Raw genomic sequence first — 15526 nt, 5'->3', positions numbered from 1 at the left:
CCTCAGAGCCTGAAGCGAAAAATACAAGCATATTTATTTCAAAAAGACTTCAGGTTTGTCGAACGGTGTTATGAGAATTTTGATAACAGTACTGCATAAGTTTTTCAGTGATGCCGCAAAAGTGTTGTATCTATCTTCTTTTATTGTGCAGTCGGCGGGACCGATTCAAAATTGAGTCGTTGCTACTAAAATAGCAGCATATGGCGACAGACGATGAACAGGAAAAATAGTTGCGTAAATTTAGACATAAACCACCCCCAAACCATGAATATCTTTTGAAGGCACTATAGACGACCATTAACTAACTAGATGTGATGAAGATCAAATGTAATGAATACGCTCATTTTACAAAATTACATGCAAGTACCAAAAAGTGATGTAAGTACTTATTCAACGGTCATTTTCAGCGCTCCCCGCTAACGTGACTTCAAGTTGAGATATTTGCGGCAAGGTACCGAATTGAGCAAAATGGTTTTAATTTACATTATAACTTGTTGTGTTTTGTCAGAAAATGGTCCTAACTCAGATTTTGTGGAAAAAGGTCATAATCTCCCTTTAATTTTCAAAACATATATATTTTTACGCTAGCATGTTTTTTTAGCTTGTTTTTTTCGCGGACCCCGGGCCCGCGAGTCACCCGGTGGCCCGGGGTCAGCTCAGGCAAGGATGTATCCAGGACCTTTCGATGGGAGGAGGAAGGCACGGTGGGTCCAGTCTCACTGGCAGACGGGTCTCTTTAAAACGGTCTTTGCATGAGAAAATGTGGAAAATCGGCAAGCAAAAGTATCATTTATGCCCGAGGAGTGTGCCTAATGTACACTAATGCCTAATTTACATGGTATTTTACGAGCGAGCGAAGCGAGCGTCGAGCGAGCTCCTCAGAGTCACCGGTGTGTGGCGCGCTCAGAGGTGCCAGTGAAAGGCCGTCAGATGCGCTGGTGTTGGGTCCTCACAGGCGCCGTTGCGGGGTCTTAGGGCTTAGAGATACTGGTGGGGCCCAGGGTATATTGAGTGACGGGTAAGACGAACTTTGGTAGGAATTTCTAGTATAACTACTAGAAAACCTACTATATGTGGTCGGGACTAGCAAAAAGTTAGTTCAATCTAGAATATGGTAGCGCTTATGGTTGGCAGTCGTGACGCGCACGTGACAATCATTTCTTAAATTTCTTAAATAACAGGTTTTAAGGGCCGATTAGTGGGCAGATACATTCAATTAGCTATTAATAATTGATTATGCAAACATTCAAGAATCTACATCATTTAATTCTAGCCAAAATCACGCGGCGCTACCACGATTCGAACTCACGCCCCTCGGATCTGTAGCCCGATACGCTACCGACTGCGCTACCGAGGACCGCAAACCGACGATCGGAGAGGCGGATCGCGGGTGCTGGCGTGCAGAGAAATCTTTACCCTGTACGCCGTAGAAGATCGGCTGGGTTTCGTGAAAAATGGTAGAGGAATTGTCGAAAGAAAATTCATCGATCTATCATTTGAGACTAAGAACCATTGATTCCTTCAAAGATTGACCGAGATATCGCTCGCCGAAAACAGGCCATTTAACATGTAAACCCTACGGGCTGGTAGGAAATGTACGCCGTGGAGCAGCAGTGCTACCAACTAACTTCGGCGGGGGCCGGGTGGGGCCATCATTGGCATGTGTGTGGCTCTGCAAAATGGCCTGCAAGTGGAAAGTGGCCCGTCATAGGCTGGCAAGGACACTCGGAGGCTGGTAAAAGGCCCTCAGAGTCACTGGTACGTGGCCCTCAGAGGCGTCGGTGTGGGAACTCTCAGAGCCGCCGATGTAGGCCCTTAAGATGCGCTGGTGGGGGTCCCTTGGAGGTGGGGCGAGGGGCCTCGCAGTTGCCGTTGTGGGTGCCTTTAGAAACACTGGTGTGGACCGTGTGTCTATCACAGACGGATGTGGAGCCACAGCAGCCAATCCCTAGAGCTCGTTGGCCGTTACTAGGGCCCTGAGCGGCCGGCGAGGTCTCTCAGAAACCGGCATTGGGCCTTTATGAAGATAATTGTGGCTTCATAGGAGCCAATAACGTGCCCCCACAAGCCCTGTGGTGTCCTTCCGAGTTGAAGTGCGGCCAGCGCGAACCCTCTGCTACCAACTGGCGCCGCAGGGCCCCTCGGTTTTGAAGGAACCCTAAACCCGAGAACGGGCACGTACCCCCTTGCTCCCTTGCTATGTCACTGAATCCAAGTGATTAGGGGCCCTTTAGGTAATCAGGGGCGTTTCAGATGACCAGGGGTTTTCAATTGATCAGGGGCCCACCAGGTAACCATGGGCCCCTCTGGTAACCAGGCGTTAAGTAACGAGGAACCCCATCAATAACCAGGGCCCCTCAGTAAACGGGGGCCACTCAGGTAAGTGTAGGAGTCTCGCAGAAGGGCCGGCAAGGTTTCTCAGGTCCAATTTTTGACAAGGCTCTTATTGAATCAGGTGCGAGCCCTTTGCCATCAGCAGGGGGCCCTTTCAAGCCTTTTGAGGGCCGTTTAACGTCTCTTGAGTTCCCATTGAGGCCTTCTAAGGGCCCTTTGAGCAGTCGAGGGGCCTTTGAGGCCTTTTGAGGGCCTCTTGACGTCAGCTGAGGACCGTTGGACGCCAGCTGAGGATCGTGTTTTTGGGCCTTCTGATGGCCATTAGACGCCAATGGATGACCCTCTGACACCAACTGGGGCCCTCTGACACCAGCTAAGGGCACTTTAAGTTTGACGCTAGCTCAGGGCCCTCTGGCATTAGCTGGGGGGCCCTCTGACGCTAGCTCAAGGCCCTTTGACGCTCTTTAAGGCCTTCTGAGGGCCCTTAAGGTCTTATAAGGGCCCCTTGAGGTTTTCTAAGGGCCCCTTGAGGCTTTTTGAGGGCCGCTTGACGCCAGCTGAGGACCGTTTGAGACCTTCTAATGGCCATTTGGCGCCAGCTGGGGGCCATCTGGCACCAGCTGGGGGCCCTCTGTCACCAGCAAAGGACTCTTTAGAGCCTTCGGAGAGCCGTTCGACTCAAGGGCATGGCCCTCTGACGCCAGCTCAGGGACCTTTGACACCCTTTAAGGCCTTCTGACGTCCGTTTGACGTTAGCTGAGGGCCCTTTGAGGCTATCTGAGGGCCCTTTAAGGCCATCTGAGAGTCCTTTGAGGTCATCTGAGGGCTCCTTAAGGCCATCTGAGGGCTCTTTGACACCATCTAAGGGCCCTTTGACACACCAGATGAGGGTCCTATGACGCTAACTGAGGGCCCTTCGAGGCCATCTGAGGGCCTTTTGAGACCATCTGAGGGCCCTTTAAGGCCATTTGAGGGCGCTTTGTACACGGTCTTCGGTGGTCTAAGGATTAGTTAGAGGCCCATTTGAGGCGGCCTTCGGCCGCCTCAAATGGGCCCCTTCCTTCGAGTTGGGCCCCCCCAACTCGAATGGGGGGCACGGGCCCGTGTGCCCCCCCCCCTTGTGTGCGCCCTTGAGGTCAACCAAAGGTCATTCGAGGTCACATGAGGTCAACATAAAACTTGTCCTTTTCCAAACAAAATATATATCATTCGACACGGCTTGACAAGGCAAATGCGATGGTACCACTGCCGTAGCTCTAGGACCATTTTTATCGAAGTTATTTGCGAAAAACTAAACCACAGCTCGGGGTCGTTGACCTGACCTCTGACCTCAGGTCACTAAAACTATTTTTGTATTTTTCTCTAGGTCAAACGCTACACAACTGTGCCCGTAATTTGTCTTTATCTCTAAAACTCTATTTTTAGCAGCTATTTGAAGTTTGCGTCTGTGACACCGAAGTTTGCCGTGCAGGGGTCTAAAAAATCGACTTTGTGACGTCATCAATGGGGCTAGGTCCAAATTATTTTACTTCAGAAGATGTCAAATTGATGGGAGAAACGGTAATGAAAGTTTCGCTTTCCTATCCCTATAAACGTTCGGGAGCTATCGCAAATATTCGCCAGGGGGGGGGGGGCGAAAAACGCCCCCCGGGCCCGCGAGGGTTAATCTAGTGTATGGGGCTTCTTGCCTCAGGCCGTGGGGCGTTTTGCCCTGGGGTTGGGGCAAAATGCCCCATTTGCAGTTGCTTCACAAAGCACTTCCTAGCTGGGAGTCCGATCATAAGTGAATGAATTTGAGGGGTGGAATTTAAAGTAAAATGTCCAAAGAACACATTGAGCACAAATTTGGCCTTCCAGGTGGTGTGAGACAAAAGTAGGTACCTATGTAGCAAAATAAATTATCTGGGGCGTCTTGCCCAAGGCTACCCTACTTTATACTCTACGTACATTTGCTATACGTAGGCTTTTGTACGTGACGTACTTTTTTGTCCATACGTACTTTATACCCTACGTACTTCTGCGATGCGTACTTTTGTCCGTGACGTACTTTTGTCCATACGTACTTTTTACCCAACGTACATTAGCTATACGTACTTTTGTCCGTGACGTACTTTTGTCCATACATACTTTATACCCTACGTACTTCTGCGATACGTACTTTTGTCCCTGACGTACTTTTGTCCATACGTACTTTATATAGTACGTACTTCTGCGATACGTACTTTTGTCCCTGACGTACTTTTGTCCATACGTACTTTATACTGTACGTACTTCTGCGATACGTACTTTTGTCCTTGGCGTACTTTTGTCGATACGTACTTTATATTGTACGTACTTCTGCGATACGTACTTTTGTCCCTGACGTACTTTTGTCCATACGTACTTTGTACTGTACGTACTTCTGCGATACGTACTTTAATCCTACGTACTTTTGTCCTACGTACTTTAGCGATACGTACTTTTGTCCGTAACCCCAGGATTACCTACAGGGCGTCGCGCAGCCCGGCACTCCAGCGTCACCTTTCGGCCGTTCGAATAAGTGCTGATGGCAAGCCCAACCACCAGGGTACAGCCCTCTATGTTTGCGTGCTTGTGCATTGTGCGATTTTAGGACTAAAGTACGTATCGCTAAAGTACGTAGGACAAAAGTACGTATGCAAATGTTCGTACGCAAATATACGTAGGCGATAAAGTTCGTATGCCAAAAGTACGTACGCAAATGTTCGTACGCAAAAGTACGCATGAAAAAGTACGTAGTGCATAAAGTACGTATGTCAAAATTACGTACGCAAATGTTCGTACGCAAAAGTACGTATGAAAAAGTACGTAGTGCATAAAGTACGTATGCCAAAAGTACGTACGCAAATGTTCGTACGCAAAAGTACGTATGCAAAAGTACGTAGTGTAAAATGTACGTATGCCAAAAGTACGTACGCAAATGTTCGTACGCAAAAGTTCGCATGCAAAAGTACGTAGTGTATAAAGTACGTATGCCAAAAGTACGTACGCAAATGTTCGTACGCAAAAGTACGTAGCGTATTAAGTACGTATGCTAAAAGTACGTACGCAAATGTTCGTATGCAAAAGTTCGTATGCAAAAGTACGTAGTGTAAAAAGTACGTATGCCAAAAGTACGAACGGTTCTTATGCCAAAGTACGTAGTGTATAAAGTACGTATGCTAAAAGTAGGGTATAGTAGTGTAAGTTGAGCCACTTTTTCTTTATTGCTGCTCTGTTGCCATACTAACAGAAACTCATGATAAATTCATATACCAAATAATATTATGTCCATTTCGCCCATTTACTCATCGATAAATTTTGCTATGCCTTGTAACAAATGCTCATTAAATAAAGAATAAGAAAGGTATTACACATTGATCAGCTTAACCCAAGGGTGGGGTACGTACTTAATACCCTACGTGCATTTGCTATGCGTACTTTTGTCCGTGACGTACTTTTGTCCATACGTAGGGTAGACAGGGGCAAGTCGCCCCGCCGAGGTAAAAACGCCTCACCGATGTTTCTCGGAACTGGCAGGGTTCTGGGGAAAGATCCTCTCTTCTGTTAAATGTGCACTTTATGATCATTATATGGGCAGACTGGAAAGAAATTGTGATAATTCTCTAGGGAGATATAGCCAAAAATGTGTTTGTTGGGCGATTTTTATGTTTGGCTGTCTGATTATACATCATCGCGTTCTTTTGTGGTCCACATCAGGTTAACAACTTTTATGTATTTTGAACCACTGTTGTCTAATGCTTATGATGCCGGGTTGGTTGGTGTTAAATTATGTCTTGCTGGAGCGCAAGGCGTTGTTCGCTGACCGAACTACGTGATGGGGTAAAACGCCTCAGTAGGTCGCGGGGCAAAAGCCCCATGGGGCGTTTTACCTCATGTGTTGTTCGGACTACCCACTTCCTAATGTTCGGTAGCTGGCGAACAACAAGTTTCTATACATTTATATGCATTTTTCTCACCAACTGTATGGCAAGGGAAGTATATTGTTAACTGATTTGCATTGCATTAATTTATTATTTGGCCTTATGAGGCAGGTGAAAAACCTGGTCATACAATAGTGTCATAGCTGAACACTTGATAGGATGGAAGGTGTTACCTTCAGTGCCGTGCCTCCAGCGGTCTAACGGACCTCTCATATAAGATTTAGCCAACTACCATGTTCAATCTTTAATCTAGTGTATGGGGCTTCTTACCTCAGGCCGTGGGGCGTTTTGCCCTGGGGTTGAGGCAAAATGCCCCATTTACAGTTGCTTCACAAATCACTTCCTAGCTGGGAGTCCGATCATAAGTGAATGAATTTGAGGGGTGGAATTTAAAATAAAATGTTCAAAGAACACATTGAGCACAAATTTGGCCTTCCAGGTGATGTGAGACAAAAGAAGGTACCTATGTAGCAAAATAAATTATCTGGGGCGTCTTGCCCAAGGCTACTTTATACCCTACGTACACTTGCTATGCGTAGGCTTTTGTACGTGACGTACTTTGTCCATACGTACTTTATACCCTACGTACTTCTGCGATACGTACTTTTGTCCGTGACGTTCTTTTGTCCATACGTACTTTTTACCCTACGTACATTAGCTATACGTACTTTTGTCCGTGACGTACTTTTGTCCGTGACGTACTTTTGTCCATACGTACTTTATACCCTACGTACTTTAGCGATACGTACTTTTGTCCCTGACGTACTTTTGTCCATACGTATTTTATACAGTACGTACTTCTGCGATACGTACTTTTGTCCCTGACGTACTTTTGTCCATACGTACTTTATACTGTACGTACTTCTGCGATACGCACTTTTGTCCTTGACGTACTTTTGTCCATACGTACTTTATATTGTACGTACTTCTGCGATACGTACTTTTGTCCCTGACGTACTTTTGTCCGTACGTACTTTATACTGTACGTACTTCTGCGATACGTACTTTAATCCTACGTACTTTTGCTTACGTACTTTTGTCCTACGTACTTTAGCGCTACGTACTTTTGTCCGTAACCCGCATTGTGCAATGTGCCTGTCAGGTAACTAGCTGGCAACAGTGACGCAGTCATGGAAGGCAGATGGAGCCAAGCACAATAAGTCCTTGAAGCAAGGAGTGAAATTTTGAGAATAACTTTTTTTAAACGAATGACGGAAGGCTCTGCCAGTACCGAGATAGTACCTATCCTGCCTACATTATCCGTTCGTAGAGATAAGTCATTACCACGATATCCTGCCTACCTTGCTCGGCGCATTGGTTGGACATTTCCCCGGTGTCCCTGCTCGGCACCCTGCTTTTATGCTTTTTTATCGGAGCTCCCGTCAATGCCCATTGCCCATTCCCGGCGCCCTGCCCGGTGCCTCTCAGCACGTAATCAATGTCCCAACTCCGACCGCAGCATGTTTCGGTGCCCCCCTCCCCCCCCCCCCCAGCACGTGATCAATGCCCCTACTCCGGTTGCGGTGTCTCGGTGCCCTGCCCGGTGTCCCCAGGACGTAATCAATCCCCCACTCTGGTCGCTGTGTCTGATGCCCTGCTACGATAAACAGTGCTCCGGTCTGGTTCGGAGTTAGTCAGTATTCATTCAAGTATTGCATGTAGCATACAAAACCATGTGTCTTGTGACTATCTTTTCATTATGAAGGTATAGTGAAAAACATGACGCTCGTAAATTAGGTATGTCCCTCAAGCACCAATTTGGCATTATGTCTATAGAAGCCACCTTAAAAAGATGTTTTGGAATCTAAGTGAACGTAAATATACCACACTGATGATCGCCGTACGAAGAAGACATCGTATTGTTATCTAAACAAAGAAAAGCACATATACGTACAAAACACTGGCCACAAAAAAAAATGTATTTTCAACATGCATATTTCACACATGTAGTTACCAAGTTATGAAAATACCTTCCTACGAAAGTTTGTCTGTTTGTTTGTTGGGGGTTAGGGGCGCGCCGACTGCGAGGACATTTTGCGCCCGCTTCCTACGAAAGAAACGAAAGAAAGGCAACTATTTGCCTTAATTTCTTAGTCCAAATACCGAGGCACCACTTATAAATAATTCATCTAGGACTATGGGTAAGTATTTCTGAATATAATTTTGATTGAACAAAAAAAAACTGAAAACAAGTAATAAATATCTTGTAGGACATTAGAATATACCTCTAAAAGCACATCGTTCCATCGCACGACACAGATCACAAACACCCATTGGACACCGAACACGACACATACGCGTATCTCGCTATTACCGATGCTACGTCCACCAGCATGTGATGTCACACAGTAGCTATGCCAAGAAAAACTAGAGATTCAAGATGTGACGAAGAAGGCATACTGCGACATCACATACATCAAATAGCACCCATCCAGCCGCCGATCTCTTGTTCTGTTCTCCACGAAAAGCGCGTCTTCACAGCTCTCACAAGTCTCATGAGGATAATACAAGTAACACGAACAACTCAAGAGCTAACATATGAAGGGTCATGCAACTAAATTATCTTTTAAAAAAAAACCATGCACCTACTTCACTAGGTCCCGAAGAACATGAAATATTTCCAACAAAAACCATAAGAAAATCGTGAGACTCTGTCTTAATGTCAGCGAATCAGAAATAACCAATATCGAGGATATTACCGATAACTGTGTGACATTCATCGCACTTCAAGTTGCACATAATATTCCTGAGACAAGAAGCGGCAGCTATTAGCGTGCACGTGTACGTCCATTTTAACTTGTGAGAGCGATATACCGCCTCGGGGCAGTGAGGACCAGGTGAGGACCAAAGGCAGTTGTAGATGTCGGCTACCAGCTCAATGAGGCAGCCACTCTGGCGGGTTTAGGACGGTATGCATGCGGTTAGCGAGACCCAAATTGGTACAGAGAATCCCACCGAGCTATCAGGTGCTATCAATCCCAGGTGCTATTAATAACTGCCAATGACCTCCTGCCATTGGTCAGCGCTCATCAGCTACAACATTCCTCGGTATTGATTTCACAATACCTCGTCTTCATAGAGTGCGAGCACCCGTTCCAGTATTCGGTGAGGCCGTCCTGCGGTGAGACAGCTGCTCAGGCGGTCGTCACGGGCTGCAGGAAGTATCCGCCGCCGTTACCTCGCTCCTTCAATATTCGGTGGTAGCTGTTCACGACCAGTATAAAGTAGATGCCAGTGCCGCCGGACGCCAGCATCGTCATGATGTGGAACCACAAGTCCGGCGATGTGTCACTCGTTGCTATCATCAGCACAGTCATATAGAGAGAGTAGCCGATCATCCCGGCCGACACCAGGCTGTACCAGATGCACCAAACGAACATCGGGCGCGCCCGGTCCTTCTTGAAGGCCACCAGCAGCGCCACGTCCATGACCAGGCAGACGATGGCAGACGCCAGTCCGAGCCCGAACAGGACGTGCACCCCCTGCACGATCTCCCGCAGCTGCTCCTCGGCCGGCTCGTCGTCATCCAAAATGGACGGGTCTTCCATGACGGCAGAGCGGATCGCGCTGGGGGAGGCCAAGACGTACGCAAAGAATATGGCGCCCAGCGTGTTGAGCACCAGGCAGGTGATGGCTATGACGAGCACACCAGTGCGCAGAGAGCAGCACAAGAACGAGCCCAGCTGTGGACACCGCATGGTGGCGGCCCTGGCGGCAGACGGGACGGCTGTTAAACGCTAACAAAAATGGGTCTCATTCGGATGGGCATGAGTTTTTGCCCTCTGGAGGTTTAACAGTTAAACTGAGGTTAAATCGGAGAGCAATATCCAGAGAGGTCTGTAAAAGGGCTATCGAATGTGCTTTTACGCGGCGCTGTAGCTCTATTGGTTCCCGAGTTAGCCGTTGGCAGTTTCCAAAATTGTTGAAATGGATTAAATTTGACCTTTGATGACCTCTGGTGACCTGACCTTTGACCAGACCTAAAAATGACCCATGTGTTTCCGTCATTATTTCTTACGTTCTTTCGATTGCCGCTTACCGCGTGTCGCTACGTGGCCCAGGAGCCGAGTTAAGCCGGGTTCACACCGGTTTTCCGGTCCGGAAAAATTCCGTCTGCCGGGCCGGCACCAAAATGTTGAAATTGTCGCTAGATGTCAAAAAAGTCGCTAGAACCGGAAAACCGGAAAGTCGAGCCGGAAATGTCATAATCATCAACCATCAAGTACGATAAGTAGGTACCAAGCAATCTCGCGAATTATTTTGAAATCGAACATACTTGTGTGACGGCTTTACAAGTCCCTGATGCAGTTCCACCCAACCGAAAATCATCCATACTTCACTGGTAGGTATATTAGCAAGATTAATACAATTTAACATTTACAGCATGCGGGCTTGGTATCGACAAAAAAACACTAATAAATTTCAATCGCGCTGGCTGTTGTTGGTTTAAAAACACTTGCGAACAAAGAGGAATTGAGGGCTGGGCAGGGCGCATTAGAGACGGCGAGCTTGATATTACGCTTGCTGATGTAGATGGCTGGGTCTCAAAATCGGTCATCTGACTGTCACTGAACTCTACTGCCATAACCCGCGCCCCGCTGGGGATCCTAAATTTCCACGCCTTGCTGGTGGGGGTGTTTAACACCCCCCCCCCCCTTTAACTCGGCTCCTGGGCCACGTAGCGATACGGGGAAGGCGGCGTTCGAAAGAGTGTCAAAATTAATGACGAAATTAATTCGGTCACTTTTTTTGGTCAAATCAAAGGTCAGGTCACCAGAGGTAATGGAAAGCCGAATTTTACCGATTTTCAGGTCGAATGTCGACGATTTACAACAAGCCAACGCATAACTTGGCATCAATTTTCTCCCATTGACATATAATGGGGGGGGGGTTACAAAATTGACCTGACCTTAGGTCACCGATATCAAAATTCCGAGATAGTTATTTATTTAAATTGTGTACATATTGTTGCCCTTATCAATCGCTGAGAGTTTCAAAGAGGTCGGTCGCTCGATGTAGCATATGGAAGACGTTGAAACTTTGTATGAGGTGAGGTCACTTGAAGTGACCTGGTGACCTGACCTTAAGTGACCTTGCTCTACAATTTTTACATGTGCAGAAAAGATGCATGATAAGGTGTGCCAAAAACAGCCGCCGTTTTTTAGATGATCGCGAAAAACCACAGGGAGGGTTCAAATATCCCCACCCCCACCCCCACCCCCAGCAGGGCGCGGGATAATATCCTCGGCATTCAGTACCATCGTATTTCCTGAATCTTCTACTTGCGATTGAATGGCAAAACTGCCTCCACCCTCCCGAGCTGCTATGTGCTTGTGTAGGAGGGCATCGAGGGCAGAGAAGTGTTGTCAGCGCGTCTTGTAGAATGTAGATTTCAGAATCTGCTCGGCTGGCTCCACTTCGTAGACGACGGAAGTTAGCAATACGTACATTGTGCTACCTGTCCTGCGGCCGGCTCCAGCGCTTGATAATCTCTTCTGCAGATACTGGCTCCGCTCCTTCTACAACCAGCGCGTCCGCAATGTTGTTCCACAAATTCGCCCTTTTCACCGCTTCCTTATAATATTTATCTTTTTACTATAAAGTCATGGATATTTTCCAACCAATGAAATTAATTTATAATTTGAAAAGGCCATGAGTCATGTGAAATACAAAAACAGAAATGTAGCTATCACTCCGTTTGAGATGCAAATGTTTTGAAATAAAAATGAAACGCCGTCAAATTTACGCTTGAATTTTATATTCTCGTGAAAAATCGCGAGACTATTAGGGCACCGTTGGTTAAATTGGTCCTGTAGCGCTGAAACATAACATTATTTCCCTCGTGCCTTAAAGGAAAAGGGCCACCTTTAACATGGGGATTGAAACTGAGATAGCCATCTTGTAGCCCGTGTCCGAAAACCTACCGGTCTACCTCCTTACGGCCGATTTCGGCCTCCATTCGTAGTTATCGGCAATTTTAAAAGAAAATACGCCAGGAAGCCCCCGGTCAACAGACATGGTAGCCCAAATCTAGTCGGATATGAAAATTATTCTAAATCCATAGACTTTAATGCTAAATTGACTATAATTGAGAAGGTTTTATGAAGATACATGACCAGATACAGAAAAAAGCGAGATGCTATCTTGTAGATTAAATCGTCTACTATCTGCGACTTTTGAAGTGGTTTTCAATCTGAGGTACAGAAATCGTGTTCCCAAGAGACTGAAAGTAGCCATGCTTTACATTAGACCCAATGGCAAAAATTCGGAATCTGACGAAATTGGCCATTTTTACGTCTGATTTATGAAAATTCTGGACAGGATATATAAAAACCCGAGATGCTATCAGGTGGGAAATTTCATTTTCTATTACCGCCTTTTGAAGTGTTTTTCGATCTGAGACCGGCAAATCGTGTTCCCAAGAGACTGAAAGTAACCCTGTTCTACAGCAAGACAATGGCAGAATTCTAATATTTGATGGAAGATATCTTAGGTGATAATAACCTTACTACTAATTGCAATGCTTCATTGGAAAGCTCAACACTGGCACTATCATCGGTCTTTGCATTGCTATTTCACAGAACAACAAGAAATAACGTTTTGAAGCCTTTGCATATTGACTTATTTTTCATCGACGGGCTCGATCCCCATCACCACCAACAATTTTCCGGGAAGTCAGGATTTTGCAGATATTTAAGCAGAATTGCAGAGCTGTGTTAATACTACGACACTTAAATACACATTTTAAGAAAACTGCTTTCTTTCTTAGCATGAGTTGGTTCTCAGAAACAGCAACATGTCGATATAATGAGGAAAAACAAGTGCAAATGATCACGCAAGAGAGTATCCTTAGCTCCCTAGCAACCACCTAGCAACGTAAGACAAAATAGTAAACAACTCCTGTTGATGTGAGGTACTCAGCCTTGGAAGCACACTAGACGGTCACCATACTGGACTTCATACTGAATTTTGCATACCAGAATGGATGTTTCCAACTAAAATTATTTTTTCACGAAATTTATCTTTGTTGCCCTACTATTTTTCGTAAAACCGAGATATACAAACTTCATGATATCAAAAATAATATTGTGATAATAAAAACCGCCATATAAAACAAAATAATTGCTGAGATCATGCCTACTAAACTTGGTCCTACCCCTAATTCAATATACCCTGCGCCAGGAATGCGTCCTTATCCCAGGAATGCGTTCTTATCCGACAATACAGCCACCCGCGGCGAGGCTTTGGTTTTTTACCAATCAGCTCCAACCAGCTCAGCTTTAACCAATCAGCTTATCTGACACAATCCGACGAGTCTGTCTTCTGAACGCTGATTGGCTTGAGTGTGACGTCATCGCTATGCCATCATACAGTAGGTGCCGTAGAGAGTATCAACATAGTACCAATATGTTAAATAGTTTTAAATACTTTTTCGCGAATTGTGCACTTCTGGCACCAGTTTTAAAAAGAAAATGAAAAATAATAATGTCAAAATGAAAAACAACGATATCTTCATATTTCACGAAGGTGGCCCTTTTCCTTTAATTTCATATCACAAACGGTGGCTATCCGGCAAGGCAAAAGTTGAGATGATTTCAACTTTTTGCCGGACCGGAAAATCTGGCTCTCCGGCCTGCCGGACCGGTCAAAAGAAGTTGCCAGATTTGCCGGTTCACACCAGTTTTCAATTTTCCGGCACGGAATTGGCCATTTTTCCGGCCCGGCAGACGGAATTTTGCCGGTCCGGAATCCGGTGTGAACCCGGCATTAGACGGGGGGCATGACCCCCCCTGAATGATTAAACTGTAGCAAAAAGGCTAATTTGAAAGAGGTGGTATATTCCCCTTAAGAACTAAAAATCAATGGTAATAAAGGAAAATATATACCAAATGACAACTAATTATCAATAATCGAGCCGGGTTAGAATCATGGTTATCTGGAAATTTAACACCAACTGTAGTTCGCTATGGTATTAAAAAGCAACACTTTGTTATCCAAAGAAGTTGACAGAAGTTGACAGAAGTTACAAGATTGGGCGCGAGAATATTTACAATAAAAGCAAACACTCAGCTGACAAAGCACAACAAATCTTATACTTTGAAGGTGGGGCACCGATCACACTTGGATCACACCAGCACAGCTTTACGCGGCCAGCTGTTGGTCATCTCACCTGAATCAGACTACGGAGACAGCACTGTTACACTGCAGATGGCAATATCCCTATACGTACATAGACTACTCTTCTTTTATTCCCTCCTGGCCTAAGACTAAGAGCACGGCCCTATCCGCATCGATCAAGGTCGTCGGTGTACGACGCCGCTCGATAATTCTGGCCTCGACCAAGGGAGGCAGAACAGACGCGCAGATGGCGAACGCAGCGCCACCTGGTCCGCGCGTCATCAGGGGCGGGGTTAACGGGCGAGAGCTATTTTCTACTAGAGATGCAAACGTTCGGTGGTAATTGCTTCATTGGAGTCTAAGCGATGGTTTCGCGCTTTCGATCAGGAAATTGGATCATTAGCAATGGCGTACTTCGACTCAGGCTTGCCTACTATAATACAGGCAATGAACACGGCATTCTTCTCTGTACCTTGACCAGCAGGGGACACCTTCACGACCAGCTTCCAAGAGCAATCAAATCAATAAATTTTCTTTTCTCATACTGTGGGCAGTATCATACACCTTGAACTCTGCAGCTGATTTGACATAGATTCGAAACGGTATGTGTCAAGTACATGCACCAGGAAAAAAGGGTCCCAGAATTAATCCTAGAGGCATTCCGCTTGTGACACTGGTTCTGACACTGGTATGTGGCCCTTCCTCGACCAAGATTAGGGGGTTATCGCTATGAAGAAGTTCTCTGCTCTGATCCCCTGAAACGTTTCCTCAGTAGTCACGGCGCCTAGAGCCCCGGTAACAGCCAAGCAAACCACCTCAGTTTCGCCAGGCTTTCTTGACGCTCGGCTGCCGGGCCTCGACTGCTGCGCCCGTGCAATGATTACTTAAAGAATCTGGGCAGCGCACATAACCCGAAGATCTATGTATATCCATGATTAATATCCATGATTCATGCTTCTGCAAGATAATATCTTTGTTTGTCCTTTAAGTTACCAATTATTTATGAATTGATGTTTTGTGTAGACCCAACGTCAAACCGTAGGCCTTCTGTATACCGAGGTCCTGGTCCAGCAGAACTCTATGGTCCAAATGCTATTTTAGTTAGTCCAAATCGAACGATTCTCATCTGCCAT

At 46.0% G+C, this 15526-nt stretch overlaps 1 protein-coding gene across 1 annotated transcript; it reads right to left on the bottom strand.

Annotated features, from left to right (window-relative positions):
* Positions 1–8180: 8180 nt before the first annotated feature.
* On the bottom strand, positions 8181–14638 carry LOC122390515. Its single transcript, XM_043383552.1, has 2 exons — positions 14446–14638; positions 8181–9983 (listed from the first exon to the last, which is right to left on the bottom strand). Exon 2 carries the CDS (start codon positions 9971–9973, stop codon positions 9410–9412), a length of 564 nt encoding a protein of 187 aa, XP_043239487.1. The 5' UTR covers positions 9974–9983; positions 14446–14638; the 3' UTR covers positions 8181–9409.
* Positions 14639–15526: the final 888 nt, after the last annotated feature.

Source organism: Amphibalanus amphitrite, unplaced genomic scaffold (genome assembly GCF_019059575.1).
Source record: "Amphibalanus amphitrite isolate SeventyFive unplaced genomic scaffold, NRLGWU_Aamphi_draft 000398F_arrow, whole genome shotgun sequence".
Lineage (NCBI taxonomy): Eukaryota > Metazoa > Arthropoda > Thecostraca > Balanomorpha > Balanidae > Amphibalanus > Amphibalanus amphitrite.
Note: the sequence above shows the minus strand (reverse complement) of the source record. Positions and strands in the feature narration are given on the sequence as shown.